The 18,322-nt window shown below is 38.5% G+C and overlaps 1 protein-coding gene across 5 annotated transcripts in view; it reads right to left on the bottom strand.

Annotated features, from left to right (window-relative positions):
* NRP1 (neuropilin 1) overlaps positions 1 to 18,322 on the bottom strand; it is a 182,763-nt gene that overhangs the window by 55,261 nt on the left and 109,180 nt on the right. For all 5 annotated transcript variants that reach the window (XM_027841559.1, XM_027841555.1, XM_027841557.1 and 2 more), the window contains exon 7: positions 1,422 to 1,577. In XM_027841559.1, the coding sequence (XP_027697360.1) occupies positions 1,422 to 1,577 (156 nt within the window). The remainder of the gene's footprint in view (positions 1 to 1,421; positions 1,578 to 18,322) is intronic.

Genomic DNA, 18,322 nt, shown 5'->3' with positions numbered 1-18,322 from the left:
CTTCCTTTGCAGACCAAGTTAATTCCTTATACATTCATGGTGCCTGGAGAGAAATTGTTTCTTTCCTGTCTTCCTCATTTCCTCATAGGAAATTCTGTGTATTCCCTTGGTGTGAAAAGATGCATGCCCGACAAGGACAGTGGTTGTATAAGAGCTATATACAGTCCTGCTGCTAGCATACCACCCCTCCAAGAACAATTTTGCTAATGATACTTCAGAAGGGGCATTAAAAAAAAAAAAAGCTTTTCTCCTGCCACACATTGAGAAACCTTCTCTTCTCTGCCCTTCCAGATGTGAAAATTGCTCAGTCTGTTGGAGTTTGAAAGAGAAACAGAGTCAAGGTAGCTATTTTGGACAGCTAGATGGAGTAGTAGATAAAGAGTGCTAGATTTGGAATCAGGAAGACCTGAGTTCAAATCCTTCCCTAGACAATAACTATACAATTCTAGGCAAATCACTTAATTTCTCTGAGCCTCAGTTTCCTCATTTGTAATAGAGGTATAGTAATAGCTTTTATAGCACATAATTGTTCTGATGATCAGATGAGAGAACAAGTGCTTAGTAAATCTTAAAACATTATATAAATTCTAGCTATTATTATTATGACTATTTATTATTATTATGCCCACTCCTTACATATTCATGATTTCACAATACCTAGATTTGAGTTTCTCTATTTCTCTTCTCCTGGTGATTTATTCTGCCCCCAAGGACAAGCTCTTAATTCTTGGCAATCGATAAGTATGAGTTCCCAGAAATCTTTGGATTAGTAAATCAAGGCAAGCATAATTTCAAGTAAGCTGTTTACCCCAGAACATTTCCCAAGTCCAAATGAATTAGTGCAGAGAGCCCAAGAGACCTAGTGAGATCCTGCCTCCATCGTTGGGAGCACTAAAGGGACAGCATGTAAATTCTACACGGACCGAATGAATGACCCTCATTTCTCTTAGTTCTCATGAGAAGCAGTTAAAAACTATAAATTGGCTTGCAAGATGCACTGGCTAGATAAAAAGTTTTCTTAAAAGTTATTTAGTTATAGAGGATGGAGGGAGAAATCATAAAAAGGAATGAAGGAAAATGGGAAATAATATACTTCTCAAGGTTCCAAGAAAACATTATTTATCTCATATACAATCCATGCTTCGGTGGGATATTTAAAGTGACTCAAGTGTGATACTTAATCTAGTTAGTATTGACTTTTCTTGGAAGACTGAATAATTTCCATTTTGTTTCTGAAACTAGGAAAGTGAGGCATTTTGGTTTAGCTTAAGTTTCTAACTGTACTTTTCATTTGAAATCAATTAAAAGAATAAAACCAGGTCTAAGAAAAAAAGAAACGAGATGCAAATTAACCACTCAATTAAAACAAAACAAAATAAAATAAAAACCAAATCAGTTAAAGGGATGGAAGCCAAGCTTACAGTTGGTTTGTTCCCTTCTTTTATAGTGATCCAGTCTTCACCATTGGAACTAATATCCACTCGGTAAGTCTTGACATAGTACTCTTTCTTGGTTTCTTTTGATATGGCTCCCTGTGTCCCGATGGCAGAGACGAAGCGGAGAAGACCCAGGTCAACCTGTGGCAGAAAGAAAGCATAGGCTATTTCAGGATATTATGGTCAATACATAGTGATTCATAAGAAGATGAACTGAAATGAACCATATTCTCTGAGGCAGAGGTTTAGTCATATATAATGTGGGCTTATAGATCTACTAGACTGTAAGCTCCATGGGGGCAGAGTGAGCTAGCTAAACTCCTAAACACCTTAAACATTCCTTTGCATTCATAAGATCATAGGTTTCAAGCTGGAAGAGAGATAATCATTGTAAAGTACTTAGCACAGTGCCTGGCGTATACTAAGAATATATTTATTATTATTATTATTATTACTATTGTTACTATTATTATTTTTAGCCCAACTAGCCCAATCCCCTCATTTTACAGATGAGGCACAGAGATATTAAGAAAAGTAACAAGTCACACAGCTTAGTGACAATCAGAATACACTCATTAAATGGTTTAAAAAATTTTTCAATCATTCAAACCATAAGCATTTATTAAGCACCTACTGTGTGCTAGGTTCTGTACTAGACACTGAAAATACAACGGAAAAGTAAAGCAGTCCCTGCCATACAGAAGCTTATGTTCTGGGAGACAACATGTATAAATGTAAATACAAAATGGATCCAAGTTGTTGGACGGTGGGGCACAAGGGGCTACTTGTTATAGGGGGAATTTGTCCTATCTAAAATTACACCTCCCCCAAGAAGTCTATCCTGCTCCCCCTTAAGTCTAGGATCTTCCCTCTGTTGATTATTTCCATTTTATCCTGTTTATATCTTGTTTGTACACAGCTGTTTGCATGTGGACTCTCCCATTAGACTGTAAGCTCCATGAGACCAAGGACTATCTTTTGCCTTTCTTTGTATCTCCATCACTTAGCACAATGCCTGGCACACAGTAGGTGCTTAATACATTTTTACCCACTGACTGAGAAGGACAATCCCTGCCCCACTGGAGCAGTAAGAGATCTCCAAATTCTTCCTGGGGCATAGTCACAATTTTTGAAAAATCTTTCCTATTGGGGGGCGGAGCCAAGATGGCAGAAAAAGGCAGGGACTTGCCTCAGCTTTCCCAAATTTCCCCTCCAAACAACTTTAAATAAGATCTCAAAACAAATTCTCTAGTGGCAGAACCCACCTGAAACAAATTTCCAGGTCAAGACAACTTAGAAGGTTGGCAGAAAAGGTCCCTTGTACCCAGGTTAGAGTGGAGCACAGGCCAGCATAGGCCACCCCAGCACAGACCCTGCCCCAGCAAACTAGCAGCAGGCCTTGTGGGTGACTAAATTAGCTGCGGCAGGGTAGCAGTGGCAGTTTCTGGAGTTCTCAGGCCACAGATGGTCAGGGGATCTGACAGCTGGTCAGAAGGAGATTGTAGGGATCCATTTGCTGGCACTCAGGGCAGGACTCCGGGTTGCCACCCTGGGTCACAGTCCCAGGGTAAGGAGGTGCGCTAGCATGCCAGGGCTTGTGGTCCTAGGGGAGCAGGGGCCCTGGTCACAGTTGGAGGGCAGAAAAAGAGTGCTGGTGGTTGATCATAGACCAGAGAACAGAACAGTAGTAAACACACCTCTGCCTAGATCATAACACTTTGAAAAACAAAAAACTTACAGGTCCCCAGAATTATCTCTTAAAACTTTTCCTCTTTTTACATTTCTGTGTCTCAAAGAGACAGCAGCTGGGCAGAGGTAGGTGATAATGGCCACAGACGAGGGGAAGAGAAGCCTCTGGTCAATTCTACAAACAGGAACACTTCATTCTTGGTGCATAGGGGAGAATGGAGCTGAATGCCTTATAAATATATTATGAATGTCTTACAAATAGAATTATATTTTCTGACCATCTCAAAGTACATTTCAGACATCACTTTATTATAATTCATTTTACAAATGAGAAAACTAAAAGACAATGGTTCAGCTCCTGCCCTAGGTCATACATTGGACATTGGTTTGGCTGGAATGGAACAGAGGCTTTATCTAACCCAATTTCATTCTCAATCACTAGGCAGCATTTTGCTTTTTTCAAAAATGAGGTACCAGATAAAGCAATAGCAAGGCTTTGGAAGGGGTGATGAAGTAGGGGTGTGGATTTGTGCTTGGGCATGAGGCTGGGGATAAAGAGAAAGCAAAGCTTAGTTTCTTTCCATTTCCTCCATCTTTCTCCCTTCCATCTTACATAAGCCATCAACTGTGGTACCAGATTGCAAGAACTGCCTAGCTGGTGAGTTTCAGACAAAGAAGCTTCTCTTAGTAAGTGGTCTTGTCTTCCTGCCATTGACACATCTCACACTGGAGTTCTGGATCAGTCCTAAGACCTCCGTGGATTACACTTAGTGATCCATTAACTGAATGCGTAGCAGTTGTAACCAAGTGGTGACTTCACTCCAAGGGTCTGATCATTAGTAGTTAATAGTCAACATTTATGTTGGGCTTCAAGGCTTGCAAAGCACTGTACATACATTATCTCTTTTGATCCTTGCAGCCATGCTCTAGGCAGGCCATAGAGTTGGTATTATTCTCATTCCACAGAAGGGCAAACTCAAGATCCCAGAAATCCAAAGACTTGCCCACAGTCACACAGCTAATTAAGTATCAGATGAAATTAAGTTAAATTAAAACCTGAATCTCCCCTGACTCTAAACTCACTTCTCTTTCCACTACTTTGTGCTTCTATTTTTTTTTTTTTACTATTTCATGTGGAAGCTTGATGTGTTCCTCTGTCTTTGTTGTACTGTGAAAAGGACATTAGACAGAGTCGTAGAAACAGCTTTGCCACTAAGTGGTTATATGACTTTGGATGAGTCATTTACAGTTACTGAGTGCCTCCTCACTTGTAAATGAGTAAAGTGGGTTATTTCTAAGGTGCCTTTCAATTCTGATAATCAACTAGTATTGCAGTTAAATATCATCACAGATTTTGATTTAAAAATTCTGTTTCTAGTCTTAAGAAATAGGAATATTTGTAGCTATCACTTATGAGCATTTTAAGATTCACAAAAGTGTTTTACAAATTTTATCTCTAGGAGGTAGGTGCTATTATTATTCCCATTTTATAGTTGAGGAAACTGAGGCAGAGATAAGTTAAGAGATTTGTCCAAAGTCAGGAAGCTAGTCAGTGGCTGAGTCAGAATTCGAACTGAGGTCTTCATGACTCCAGGTCTAGTGCTCTATCCATTGTTCCCCTTGCTTGTCTTAATCTTAGACCAAATCAGTCAGTGGGCTGCTACAAATAAGGGAGAAGTTCAGATTTTTTTTTTTAAAGTAATAAATCTGCTTTTTTATTTTAAATGCTTTCCATTTATTTCTACACTCAATCGTTTGCAGAAACTTTAAAGAAATGAAATCCAGATTTCTGGTAAATATTTTTAAAGGGCACAAAACCTTAATTAAATATCAAAACCAGTTACGATTTATGGAACATTACAACAATACACTTACCATTGAGGAAAAACGAGAATGCCATTTTCCTTAGAAAAGCACTTCCTTCTGAATCTTGATCTCTAGCCATGATAGCATAACATCCCACTTCACAGAGCTTCAGTTAACCCCATCCAGTTCCTATTGGCCAGGAGACCTTAACTTGGGGCCTATGAATTTGTTAGTAAAAATATTTTGATAACTATGTTCCACATAATTGGTTTCCTTTTCAATCTTATCTATTTTGTGCACTTAAAAATATTATATTAAAATAATGCCTCAGGGGCAGAAATCACTGAATGAACAAACAAGTCCAGAGGACATCTGTGTTGAGGTCATAGCCTCAGCTTCAGGAACTTACACCCCATGAACAGTGTGGGGGTCAGAGGGCTGATCAGAGAAAAATTTCAGAGCCTCTGCTGGTGTTTGAATCTAGGCATAGATGTGCTGACTAGATACCATATCAGGCTGAGGCTGTGGGCAAGGAGGAGTGAGCTCATGGATGAGTGCAGTGGCTGGGCCCTGCGGCTGTGGTCACTCACAGGAGGGCAGAATCCCTGGTCTTGGTTCCAGGGCAAAGGGGTGAGTTGAAGCTTGCAGCCACAGGAGGGACTTAAGGGAGTAAGAGCTTTTGTGGTGTCAAAATTACAGACATGGCTTAGGGGCGGAAAGGAGTATCTGAGGTCAGGTCCCCAGACAGAGCTCAGAAAACAACAGCTTAAAAAACCTGAAGCCTGAGATATTATCCCCCACACCTCAAGACTAGAGCCTGACTCCTAGCACAAACTTAACAGCCAAGAAATAAGCTGCTAAAACAAACAAACAAACAAAAAACAGTAAGCGAAAGAGAAAGAACCAGACTATAGAAAGCTACTGTGGTGATTAGGAAATAAGAGGGCAAGGGGATAAAATAAGGGAGGTACTCTTAGAAGAGTGGGTAAATCAGGTAATAGGAGGGTAAGGGGAGAGGATAAAGGAGGGACTCTTCCAAGCGGTATGGATTAGGGAGGCAGTGGTTAGAAGTAAATTGGCCATCTGAGAAGGGATAGGGTAAAAAAAGAGGGAGAGAAGGATCAATAGTAAGAAAAAATAGGATGGAGAGGAATGTACAACTAGTAATTATAACTTTGAATGTGGATGGAATGAACTCATCCAAAAAATGGAAATGGATAGCAGAATGGATTAAAAATCAGAATCTGACAATATATTATTTACAAGAAATACATTTAAAAATGATACACATAGAATAAAAATAAAGGGCTAGAGCAGAATTTATTATGTTTAAGTTGATGTAAAAAAAACACAGTGGTAGCAATCATGATCTCAAACAAAGTTAAAGCTAAAATAGATGTAATTAAAAGAGATAAACAGGGAAACTACCTACATTATGATAAAAGGCACCATAGATAATGAAGTAATATCAATACTAAACCTATATGCACCAAATGCTATAGCATCCAAAATCATAAAGGAAAAGCTAAATGAATTACAAGTGGAAATAGGTAGCAAAATTAATATAATGGGGGACTTCAACCTTCCCCTCTCAGAACTAGATAAATTAAAAAAAATATTCTGAGAAGGGCTCCATAGACTTCACCAGATTGCCAAAGTGGTTAATGACACAAATAAAGATTGAGAATCCCTGCTATAGGCCACGAATATTGGAAATATCTCCATTTTATGCAATGACTTGGCAATAAAGGATGACTGAGGATTTCAAGCTCTACGTTTTTTTTTCCCTAGAGGTCCTTGAAATATTTAAAACAGCAAAAGTTACAAGCTCTCTCCTAAAATGAATTATCTGTTATTTGGCGCAGGCTGACTTTTATTTCAGTATCCATGTCACATACAAGTTATTTTAAAGTTATGCAGCACAAGAATTTCTCCTCACTGAGAAAGGATGGGTCTCACTTTCAATGGGAGACTATCTTTTATCTCACTCTTAAGATTTTAAAGGTGTAAAATTTCTGCTTCTTACATTTGCTCCAACTTTAGGAGAAAAAAAGAGAGCAGCTTTAGTATACAACTTATCTCTTAGGAAACCAACAACAATGAGTTTTAGAGTCTAGACTGAGCAAAAAGGAAGGAATGGGAAGAAAAAGTAGTTATTTACTGTAGCAAGCAACAAACATTAATCCATTCAATAATATTTATTAAGGGCCAAGCCAGGGGCAAAGAAGTTATTGAGTGCTGAAAGTTAGGAATTTGAGGACAGAATTGAACATGGTCCTTTGTGTATCTAGGGATAATTTTCTATAAAGTAAAATTCTTACAAGAAAGCTTAATTCTCCTCCTCACCCTTCTCCCTTCTCCCACAATCCCTGTTCCTCACACCACCCCCACCCTCCAAAAAAAAAAAAAAGGTCAAGCAATTATCCCTAGGAAAGACCTAGGCACTAGTCATTTTGGAGAAAGAAATACTTGACTGTTGGTATCCAGAAGTCAAAGCAATAGATGTCAAAAGACCCAAACATTAAGCTCCTGTAGGCACATGCTAACAGCAATGCTTCCAAAGAACATTATGTGTGTATTTTAAGTCATCAACAACAAAAAAATGTCAAGCAATCATAAAGTATAATTGACAACTCCTCTTTAAACTTTCAATCAATCCTGGTGTACTTTAAGGCTGGGTTCACCAACCAGCTACATAGCTTCTATTTACCACTTTGCAGTCCTTGGAATTTAACTTAATTTTTCTTATAACTTTACTGCTATGGGGCTCAGTAAAGAAGAAGGACAGCCTTACAGAGTGATTAGGGAGGGGCTATAAACTGTTGTACTGACTATTTGGTAGTAACTAGAGCATCACCAGCACACCAACTGCACAGCATGGCAAAATTTCAAAGTAGCATAAGGTTTTTTTTTTCCCAGCCATTCCATATCTGGTTTATGAATTCTCTAAAGTAGAGAGAGAAGACAGTAAACTTTCGTTTTAATAAGTGTTGTATCATTGGTGTCCATTTTGGAAAAATCTTTTCACCTCTAGAAGGACTGAGTTGGTTTTTTTTTTTAACATAAATTCTTATTGCTATCCTGTGTTTTATTGGTGTCATCACTTGAATTTTTCTATGTATCCCAGATACCCATCTCATGAAAGAGAGAATGTTTTTAAAAGAAAAAAAGAAAGAGGAAAAAGAGAAAACAGATCAGCAAAAACAACCAATTAAAGGGGAAAAAGTCTGGCAATATATGCAATGTTTCACACATATAGATTTCCCACTTCTGTATAGAAGTGGGAGGATGTGTCTTTATATATCTCTTCATTGGGGTCACGCATGAATATCAGTGATGAGATGCAATGCCCTATCCATCCTTTCTTACAGCTTTAATTATTGTTTACTAATAATAGCTAGCATTTATGTAGAACTTTAAGGTTTATAAGACACTTTAGATATGCTCTCTCATTTAATCTATTATTTAAGCATCTAAAAAAAACAGTTTAATGTGGCATCCTGGAGGGGAGGTAGGCTTGGAAAGCTCTATTGGTTGAGTATAAGCTGGGGCAGGGACTACTGAGTTGGACAGCCTCTGAGTACTGGGTTGGAGAAGAAATGCAGATCTTTTGTCTTGAGGACTACCCCTTGCTGCTTTCAGAGGAGGTTTGCTAGTAGAAGATTAGCCACCATATGAAAAAAATGTTTTGACTAAAGGTTATATACTTCATCAGTTAAAGAAATGCAAACAATTGATCTTTTGAAATATTGAAAAAGTGTGGTGATAGGTACCACAAAGAACACAACTTTTCGCTACCCTTATATTAGTTAATAGATTGCTACATACCTATCTCATCTAGCTATCTTTATGCCACAATAACCAGTATTTAAATAAATCAGTTTAGTTAAACTATTCATCAGTCAATCAATTACTTAACTATAGACCTATGACTAAGAGAGCCAGTTGCCTGTATTCAACATGGCTTCTCAGTCTTTGTTCTCATGGAACTCCAATTCTAAAAGGGAAGATCATTGGCACATTATGTGGGATAGCAGCTGGAAAGGGTAAAGGGATAGTCCAGTAAAGTTTTAAAGATTGCCCTATGTTCATCCTTCCTTTCAGACAATGACAGAAATTGGGCAACCCATCTTATCTAAACTCAATCGGTCTTTCTTTAGTTACAATGTCCTCATTGTAAAGGAATATCATCATTTTACAGCTGCTTTATTTTTAATTTTAAAAAAATTGTGGTGATTTTACATCTGAGTTGGATGTACTTCTGTTTTGGATTAAGGCTTACAGGGAGGGGATGTGGTGATGAGAGGCGGGACATGCGGAACTGAACATCAAATGCATTCACTAAAATTATTGGATGTTTCACTCTTGTGTGTGTGACAAACATAAACATCTGGTACTTATCTGATGGTATGTAAAGTATTTTTCTGAAGTTTATCAAACTCCTATTGAATTCTGGTGGCCACTCAGTGAGTGAGCTTATATTATAAACACTGCTGACCAGACAAGGTGCACGGTTCCCAATGCCAGTATTGAATAGCACTTTGGAAGATGGAATCTTTGTCAGTATCCTATCGTCACTTTAATCAACAGTAATCGAATAGCCCTTAGTGGACTGTATACAAAAAATGGGGAAATCCCAAGCATCTCATTTTGGGTGTGGGAGAAACATTGTCCTATTAAAAGAAAACAGCTGTTCTTGCTTACTTTATCAGGCTACTTGTAGCAATTCCAGGGAAGGCACTCTGCTGTAGCATTACCATGGGCTGTCTGAACCCTACTGACTTGCTTTTTTGTTGTAAGATGCCTTTTCATATACAATAAAAGTGTACTTTATCCCTATGGCATTGTCTTAGTAATGACAGGAAATGCATTCCCAAGATAAAGAGAAACAAGGAGAGGCACACACATTTTACTTGGATTCACTTTGGGACAAAGAAACACATTTGGCATTGTAGAGTAAATCATATAGCAAATCTTTGCAAACTGGTGGTTAAACACCAGCATGCAGCCTGCGAGCCATGAAATGAATATCATTGCCTCCTATAATAATACATAACTAGCTATCGGTCATGTCAGAATGGAGAAAGCCTTATTTCCAAAATGAAAATCTGTCTTGCTCAATAAAATACTGCCCATCGAGCTTGCATTGGCAAGGGAGCAGTTACCCGTTTTCAGCACTCCTGCTGCAGGTCTATCAAACAAACCTGAGAAAATAAAGGACAAAGAGCTGGGGGCTGATTAAAAACAGGAAGATTGTATGTGTGTGTGTGTGTGTGTGTGTGTGTGTGAGTGTGTGTGTGTGTAGGATTTGTTTAGAACATCTCTTGTGACTCAAAGGACTGCTTAATTCATCACTTGACACCACAGCCCAAAGTAAATATTTTTAGGCAATTGTCTCATTTCCTTAGATAAACCACACGTTTTCTGATAAAGACTTAACCTTTGAGAATTTTTGCTATTCTGGGATCTCATACCCCAATTAACAGCATCTGCGATTTGTGTTTTTGTTTTATTTTTTTCTTGAGCACCATCTACTTTTAACATTGATTCTCTTGGATCATGACGTCCGCCTTAAGTTTTAGTGCCAATAATTCACTTTCTCTTTAAATATTTCTCCAACCTGTTACCATGTTGCTCTGATGAGTTGTTCATTCTTAACTTTGTTGTCAGGAAGGCCATTCTGATTTCCTTGGCAAGTAATAATGAACTCTGCTAGTCGTTCCCACCCACTCCTCATCCCCAGCATGGGAATGAGGGATTTTGGTAGTTGTCCAGAATAGAACATAAGTCATAATTACTGTAACCATGTATAGGTTTTGTTTTGTTTTAAACTATATTATCATTAGAGAAGGAAATGTCTACAAATGTTCTAGGTTTGCTGTTGAAAAGCAAAATGGTGTCCATGGTTCATTGGGAAAAATATCAACAGTGGAATAGTAGAGTGTTGGACTTGGAATCAGAAAGAACTGAGTTCAAATACTGTCTCAGACGTTTATTAACTATGTGACCCTGGCAAATCAAATAATCTTTCTGTGCCTGAGTTGTCCCATCTGTAAAATAATGAGGTTTGACTCAATGGTCTCTAAGGTTTTGTCTCTAATATATGATGCTAAACATATCTATTTTTTAAAAAGTCTGGGTCATTGAAAAGTAAAATCACCAAAGAACAAGAAAAATACAATGTCAGACCTCATTGAGTGCTTTATGATCTTAACTCTCTGGACTGGACACTTTGTCCCAGTTAGACAAACACAAACCTTTGCTGGCATGGAACAAATCATTGGTTGCAAGAAAGTCTTGGCTAGTACCGAGCCAATCCCAAGTGACTACACAGATGAATGTTCCTACAGAGAGGGCTGAAATGACTATTTTGAATGACATTTGGGTACTAATAAGAGAACATGAATTCATGGGGCAAAGGAGCCTTGTTGATTGTCCCTGTGCTAACCTCAAAGAGAGAGAAAGAGTAAAGAAAATAAAGTCCCCCCCAAAAGAAGACCCCCTGTCTTTCTGACAGATAAAAGGAGATAATGCTTGTGTGGGCTGGGCTACATCTGCATTCATGGCACATTCTCTCACTTTTATGGTAATTTTTTTTGCATAAATCAGAAGCGACTAATTAAAAAAGAAATATTTAATTCTGACATGTTCTTTGAACTGGTGTTCCATCTGGTTCTGTTTGAATAGTAAAATCTGCTGTAGTTGTTAAAATTGGCAAGCATTACACTGGCAAAAAGAAACAAAAGGGACTCAGGGCAGCAGGTTAATACACTAGCATTTCAACTTGAGACATTTCCAGAATTCAGCTACCCAAATCACTCCAATATGGAAGCCATAAAGATCAAATGTGAAAGAGAAGAATGCTGTTATTGGGGTGGAAACGTCCTACCACTGGTCCCCATTAGTTCAGTGTGATATTTATAGCAGTAAGATTTGAAAGGACTTTGGTTTGAAGGCAGTGTATGGGGGACGGGCCTCAACACCTTGAAATACACTCAGTGTATTTCATGGAGTGCATTTATGGCAAATACAATAGTGAAAAGAGTCTTCAAATATTCAATTCACTCCTTTACCTGAAGGGGTTCCCTCCACCCCACCCCCTTGCATATTTCTGGGAGGAATATAATTACAGTCAGAAAAATCAGACAAATGCTCTATTCTAATTCATCTCTTACTTATTAAACCTATAAAACCTGAACATAAGATACAATACATTCTGATAACAAAATGGGAGAAAATATAATAGTATTGGGGTTTCTATGGACTCCAGGATCTAAGTAATCAGCAACAGAGGCAATTTGAAACCTCTGTGCTGCATTGAACAGAAAGACTGATTAAATCCCTGTGCTTTAGAAAAGATTGTTTTACATCTTCAAGAAGTATAACTACTCATAAAATATTTTTTTCCCTTAACATGAAATCCTTTGCTTCAATACTATATTAACTTGCAGATGGCTATACCTAAGGTATGCATAATAGTCTGGTCAAAAAGGGGATATTTGAATAGTCCTTTTCCTGACTAACATACTTAGAAGACCTCACTGAGCAATAAATGATTCAGGAACTTAATACTTTTAATTAACATTTTTTGAATACTTATTTGCAATTTACATTTAATTTTAAATCTGAGCTTAATCCTCTCATCTGGAAAGAGGACAAGTATTCTGAACAGACCGAATATAACCCCTGCAAGCTTGATTAAGAATTTGTTTAACTGAAAAAACTCCATAGCAGCAATTACCAAACTGCTGTGTCTCTAAGAGAAGAAAATAATTATACTATGTTTTTTTTTTAAAAAAATTTAACAAGCTTCAAATACATATAAATGTGAAACAAGTCTTCAAAGTCTCTCAGGCAAATGCTTTATGTGAAAGTCCTGGCTTGTTTCTTCCTAGATAATGGCCTCGTCCTACTACTCTCAGTCCAATACTAACAAGAGCCTCCTTTTATGCATAACCCCTATTAAAGGCAAAGAGAGTCCTGCACTCAGAACTAAAGGGAAAAACAACACACCAAGAGTGGCCAATTATAGGTAAGTAGGCCTTGTAAACATCACAGGGACATATGGAACAGACACAGCTGCTTACTGAGATATGGTTTTAAGCATCCAGGCGAGCAAAGTCAGTCAGATACACTGAAGCAGTTTGTGTGTGTGAGTATATGGCTCTTGTTACCTGGCTTTGTCAAAAGCAAAGGAAGTAGGAACAAGTAGGAGAAATGATCATTCATTCATTCAAGAAATATATACTGAGTGCCTACTCTTTACAAGGCATTGTGAGGAAGATAATACAATTGAATAAACCATGATCCTTGCTCAGAGTGACCTTGCAGTTTATTAAGGGATATAATTGTGTCAGGGATCTGGGTTTGCATCCGTGCTCAGCAGCTTACTGCCTAGGTGACCATGATGGGCAGTTCACTTAACCACGCTCATCTGTAAAATGAGGGAGGGACTAGGTGGTCTCTAATGTCTTTTCAAGCTTGTAATCTATGATCCTATGATTTGACTGACTGGATGTGGACAAAGGAGAAGCAGTATCCCAAATGGACTCTAGATTTCAAGACTGGGTGACTTGATGACTTGGAGAAGGTGGTGTCGCTAATAGTGGTAGGGAAGAGAGGAGGAGCCAGTTTGGAGGGGGAAGATGGCTAGTTTTGGACATATTGGGTTTAAGGTGTAGTGGCACATGCCAATGGACTTTCTGGACATATAGATTTAGGAACTGTCCACTTAGAGGGGAGAGTTGAAGTGATGATAGTTGATTGAGATTGCCAAGGGAGAGAGTATAGAAGAGAAGAAGGAGGAGGATGGAGCCTTGGAAAAAAATGTCCGCATTCCAGGAGCTGTTGTCTCTGAAGCCACCCAAAGAGTACTTTGCTTTTTCTCCTGCTTTTGATCTGATTTAAATAAATCTACATAAATAAAATACCCCTCAGTTATATAGTTCCTGAGAGGCAGTGAGGCACAGTAGATAGAGAACTAACCTTATAGCCAGGAAGATCTCCGTTAAAGTTCCTCCCATGACTCATATGACTATGTGACCCCAGGCAAACCACTTGACCTCTTACTGCTCTGGAAAACTTTCTAATAATGTTACTGTAAGTGCCAACTTGTAATGGTAGAAATAGTTTTCTCATGTGAGAATCTGTTCTACCAGTAAAATCACAGATTCAGCCCATATCTTTATCACAGCAAGGGCTAAAAATCTCTACATTTTTTCAGATGGAAGAAAACTGGATGCAGAGGGTTAGTAATTGACCAGACCTTTCTCAACGTCATCAGTAAAATGGCAATAATGCCTGCTGTACCAATTTCTTAGAGTCATTGTGAGGTTCAAATGAGATAATGGATGTAAAAGGTATGAAACACTATTCAAATGGAAAACATTCTAATTTGACCAACCTCAAACTTTGCTAAATCATTTGAATAATTTTGGCCAGACTTAGTTCTGCCTGAGTTACTCAGATTGTGGCTATTATGGAGTTCTGACTTTACTAGCATATAATGGAACTTCCCTCTAGCCCTCTCTGCCACCCCCTACCCCCCACCCCCAATTCAACAACATTGAACAAAGGATGAAAAATCCCTTGGCAATCACTGTGTGCCCCCAAGCAAGGGATCTGATTATTCTTATCTTGGCATTTGTAACTGCAAATACTATAATTGGTCATAAAATTTCCAGCCCTTTTAAAAATCCACTACTTGACTCTAGAGTCTGTAGTTGCAATGTTTCACTGGTTAGCTTCATGCTGTGCGAAGAAGTATTTCTTTTTATTTGTGTCTTAATTGGCCCACCACTAACTCACAAATGTATCCTTTCCCTAAATTTGTCCTGATAGATAGTGTATAAAAAAGAACCCATTAGTCTTCACCATACCCATCATAATTTTAATGCTTCACGCAAATTCCCTTTAGCAATTCTTCTCCTAGTTTGCTTTTTTCCACCCTCAACCATGGAATTTACCAGCCTGTCAATTCATCTTTACTCTTAGACTCCTCCCCCCATGTTTGTTTCTTCTTTCTCAAGTAACTTGATAAAAAATTTATTCCTACAGTAAATATTTGATGGCTTACCCTATAACATAGGATGTATGTGTGGGGAGGGGGCAAAGACATGGACTGTGAAAGGATTTAGGGGTGTTGAGTTCTAATCCTGATTTTCTGTTGGACTGGAAAGGAGACAAATCAGCTAGTCTTTTCCAAACCCTGATGCAGATGGAGGCACATATATCTTCTTCATAGTCCACTGGGATTTTAAAGTACTTTAAAAAATATGAAGGTCCAGAAAAAATGTTAAATAATAAAATACAGACTATCTTCTTTCATTTTTAAAAGCCTGTTCCTGGCTACCGCACAAAAAAGTTTCAACTGATCTGTTGGCGAGACTCCCAAATAACTGAAGGTAAACAAATATTTGTGCTCAAACAGCCCCTGTCTTTCCCAGCACACACAAAGTGGTTTATTTATTATGGGTTTCACAGTAGGTCACGCCTGTAACTCCCCCTGCCCCCTACAAGCTTGGTTTCAAAAACAAACATGAGGATGGATTTATGGAACTAAAGACTTACAGATGGGGCAACAGTCTTGATCAGACATTTGGCCTGTGAACTTTGACAACATCCTTTTACACCCATTTTCCGTGTACTGCCTCCACCCCCCAACTCTAGGTTGGCTTTCCATTGTTAATGAGAGTTTTATTTGCGACTGAAGACCCATGTGTATATGCAGGTACATTTCTAGAAAACATATTCACCCAGTATTACAGATTACTCAGGTTAAAGTCTGCCACTACACCTGGGGTCACAATGGATCCAACCCTGGAGACCCCAAAGAAGAGAAAAAACAGGCTACTTAGGTGCAGCTGGTTGCCAGAAATTATGTATAAACAGCCAGTCTCTGAAGAGAAGCCAATTGTTCTTGAGAACAGATGAAATGAGCCTCCTCTTTTAATGTTTGGTCTATTAGATTTTCCCTCATGGAAGCTTTGTTTGCTATTCAGCTGAGAAGTTTACACTCACTGTTTTTGAAGATTATGCTTAAAGAATTAAAAGCAACACACACACACACACACACACACACACACACACAACCTGAAATCATGTTCTTTCAAAGACTAACTTCCTAATAATATAATTTGGGATGAGGGCATGTCTTGATGTTTTGTAGCCTGGGATGGTGGGGGGGGGGAGAAGGGGGAGGAGAAGCAATGCCTAGGCTGTGGTCAGAGGAAGACAGCAGCACTCTAAAATTCATTGTGATAACTCTCATCACTCTCGTGCTTAGCATTTTCCAAAGCACTTTCCTCAGGCCAAAATTCTCAGGTAGGTCATACAACTGTTTGACCTGACACATCTGACCAGGCCCCTCCCCTGCTTGAGCAACTGCCCACCCCTGCCCTAGGACCTCTAGCATCAATCCATAAATCAATAAGCATTGTTGGTAGAGTGGTAGACAGGTCAAAAGTGAGTCAGGAGAGAGCAGTGTCACAAAAACCTAGAGCAGAGAGTAGTCAGGACAAGGGTGGTCAACTGTGTCCAATATAACAGATAGGTCCTGGTCTCCCCAACTGTTAATATCTTCCCTTCCAAATGAGCTTGTATTTAACTACATTTGCATTTATTTGTATTTAATCTAATTATTTTTATTCCATATCTATTCCATATATACTTCTTGTCTCTTCTATTAGAATGTAAGATTTTGTGTGTGTGTGTATCGATTGCTACATTCTTTTTATTTGTATTCCCAGCTCCTAGCACATTGCCTCTTGGCATACAGTAGGCACTTAACAAATGCTTGTTGATTAACTGGTTGATTGATCATTGTTTTGCTTTCTGGATTCAAAGCTGGGGATAAACAGGTGATCGACCCCTCACTCCCTATCTTCCGTTCAGGGTACCACCATCTTTCCAGTCTCCTGGGCTCACAATCTCAGAGCTATCCTCCACTCTTCTCTCTTCCTCATCCTCCATGTCTAATCAGTTCTCAAGTGGTATTGATTTTACGTCTATAATACCTCTCATATTCATCTCCTTTATAATCATATGGCTCACCATAGTTAGGTTCTCATCACCCCGTACTTGGCCTATTACAATAGTCCCCTAATTGATCTCGCTTCATCCTATCTCTGCTCCCTTCAATGTATCCGCTACATAGCTGCCAAAATTATCTTCCTAAAGCAAAGTTCTGACCAGGTCAGTTCTCTGCTCAAGAATCTCTAGTGGCTCCCAGTGATTTCTAGAATGAAATACAAGTACCTCAACTTGGCATTTATATCCCTTCAAAATCTGGCTTTCACTTATCCTGCTCAACTGATCAAACATTACTTGTCTTCATGCACTCTAGATTTTGGCCTAGCTCTCCATCTTGTTCTTCCCTGAACTTGAGATTCAGCTGCCTTCTACCTCTGCCCCTTCTCCTGTTGGTGTGTACCACCCAGAACTTCCATTTTGAGGACGGGCCTAGATCAGCCACCTTTTATTCTTTGGATTTTGTCACCATGACTTCCAAAGGTATCCTCCTCCTCTTTATCTCCATCATACCCTCCAGCTTTTCACGTCCCTTTCATGTTCATGCGTTTCATCTTCCCCAATTAGAATATAAGCTTCTTGAGGTCTGGGACTATCTGTTCTTTTTACTTATATTTATATAGTCAGTATTTAACACAAGCGCCTGGCACATTGTAAGCACTCATTACATACTCCGTCTTATTGACTTTCTATCTTCTTACTCCTTGGAATCATTAGATTCTTTGAAGGTTCTACTCATTTGCTCCTACAGGAAGTGTTGTCCAATCTTTCTTCTTGTTGGTACTTTCTTCTCACATTATTTTGCGTCTACTTATGTTTATATGTTACATCCTCTAATAGAATGTAAACATTTTTGAGGTTAGACTCTTTCCTCTTTTTTTTTTTTTTGGTTAAATTTTCAACTTCTACCATGGCATCTTGCAAAACAAAAAAAGTAATAAATATTTGTTGAATTGAGTTGAAATAAAGTGAATAGAAGTGCCAATACTTAATGACGGATCTACTAAGCTGGCTCACGATCTACCTTAGCTGGTTATGACAAAGAGACTTTAATATGCGTTTTTGCAGGGGCACTCATGAATATTTCATATCCAGGTATTGGGAAAGGCATTTTAAGGTAGATAAACAAGCAAATACTTGGGTAGACCCTCCTGTAAAACATTATAATTCAACTATAGGAATTTACTTTTATTATGGAAATTCTTGACCAATGCCAAGTTTCAGGAAATATTTGAATCAAAAAAAGGCATTCATTCCTGTACTTTTTACATCATTTCTTGCTCCTTAACAAACCCAATAAATTGCTGAGGGGGAAGGTTTGAGGAAAATGCCTTCAGTATTTGCTTTTCTGGAAGAAAATTCAT

The sequence above is a fragment of the Vombatus ursinus genome, unplaced genomic scaffold (genome assembly GCF_900497805.2).
Source record: "Vombatus ursinus unplaced genomic scaffold, bare-nosed wombat genome assembly UNPS02014861.1, whole genome shotgun sequence".
Taxonomy (NCBI): domain Eukaryota; kingdom Metazoa; phylum Chordata; class Mammalia; order Diprotodontia; family Vombatidae; genus Vombatus; species Vombatus ursinus.
This window is presented reverse-complemented; position numbering and strand designations above follow the sequence as displayed.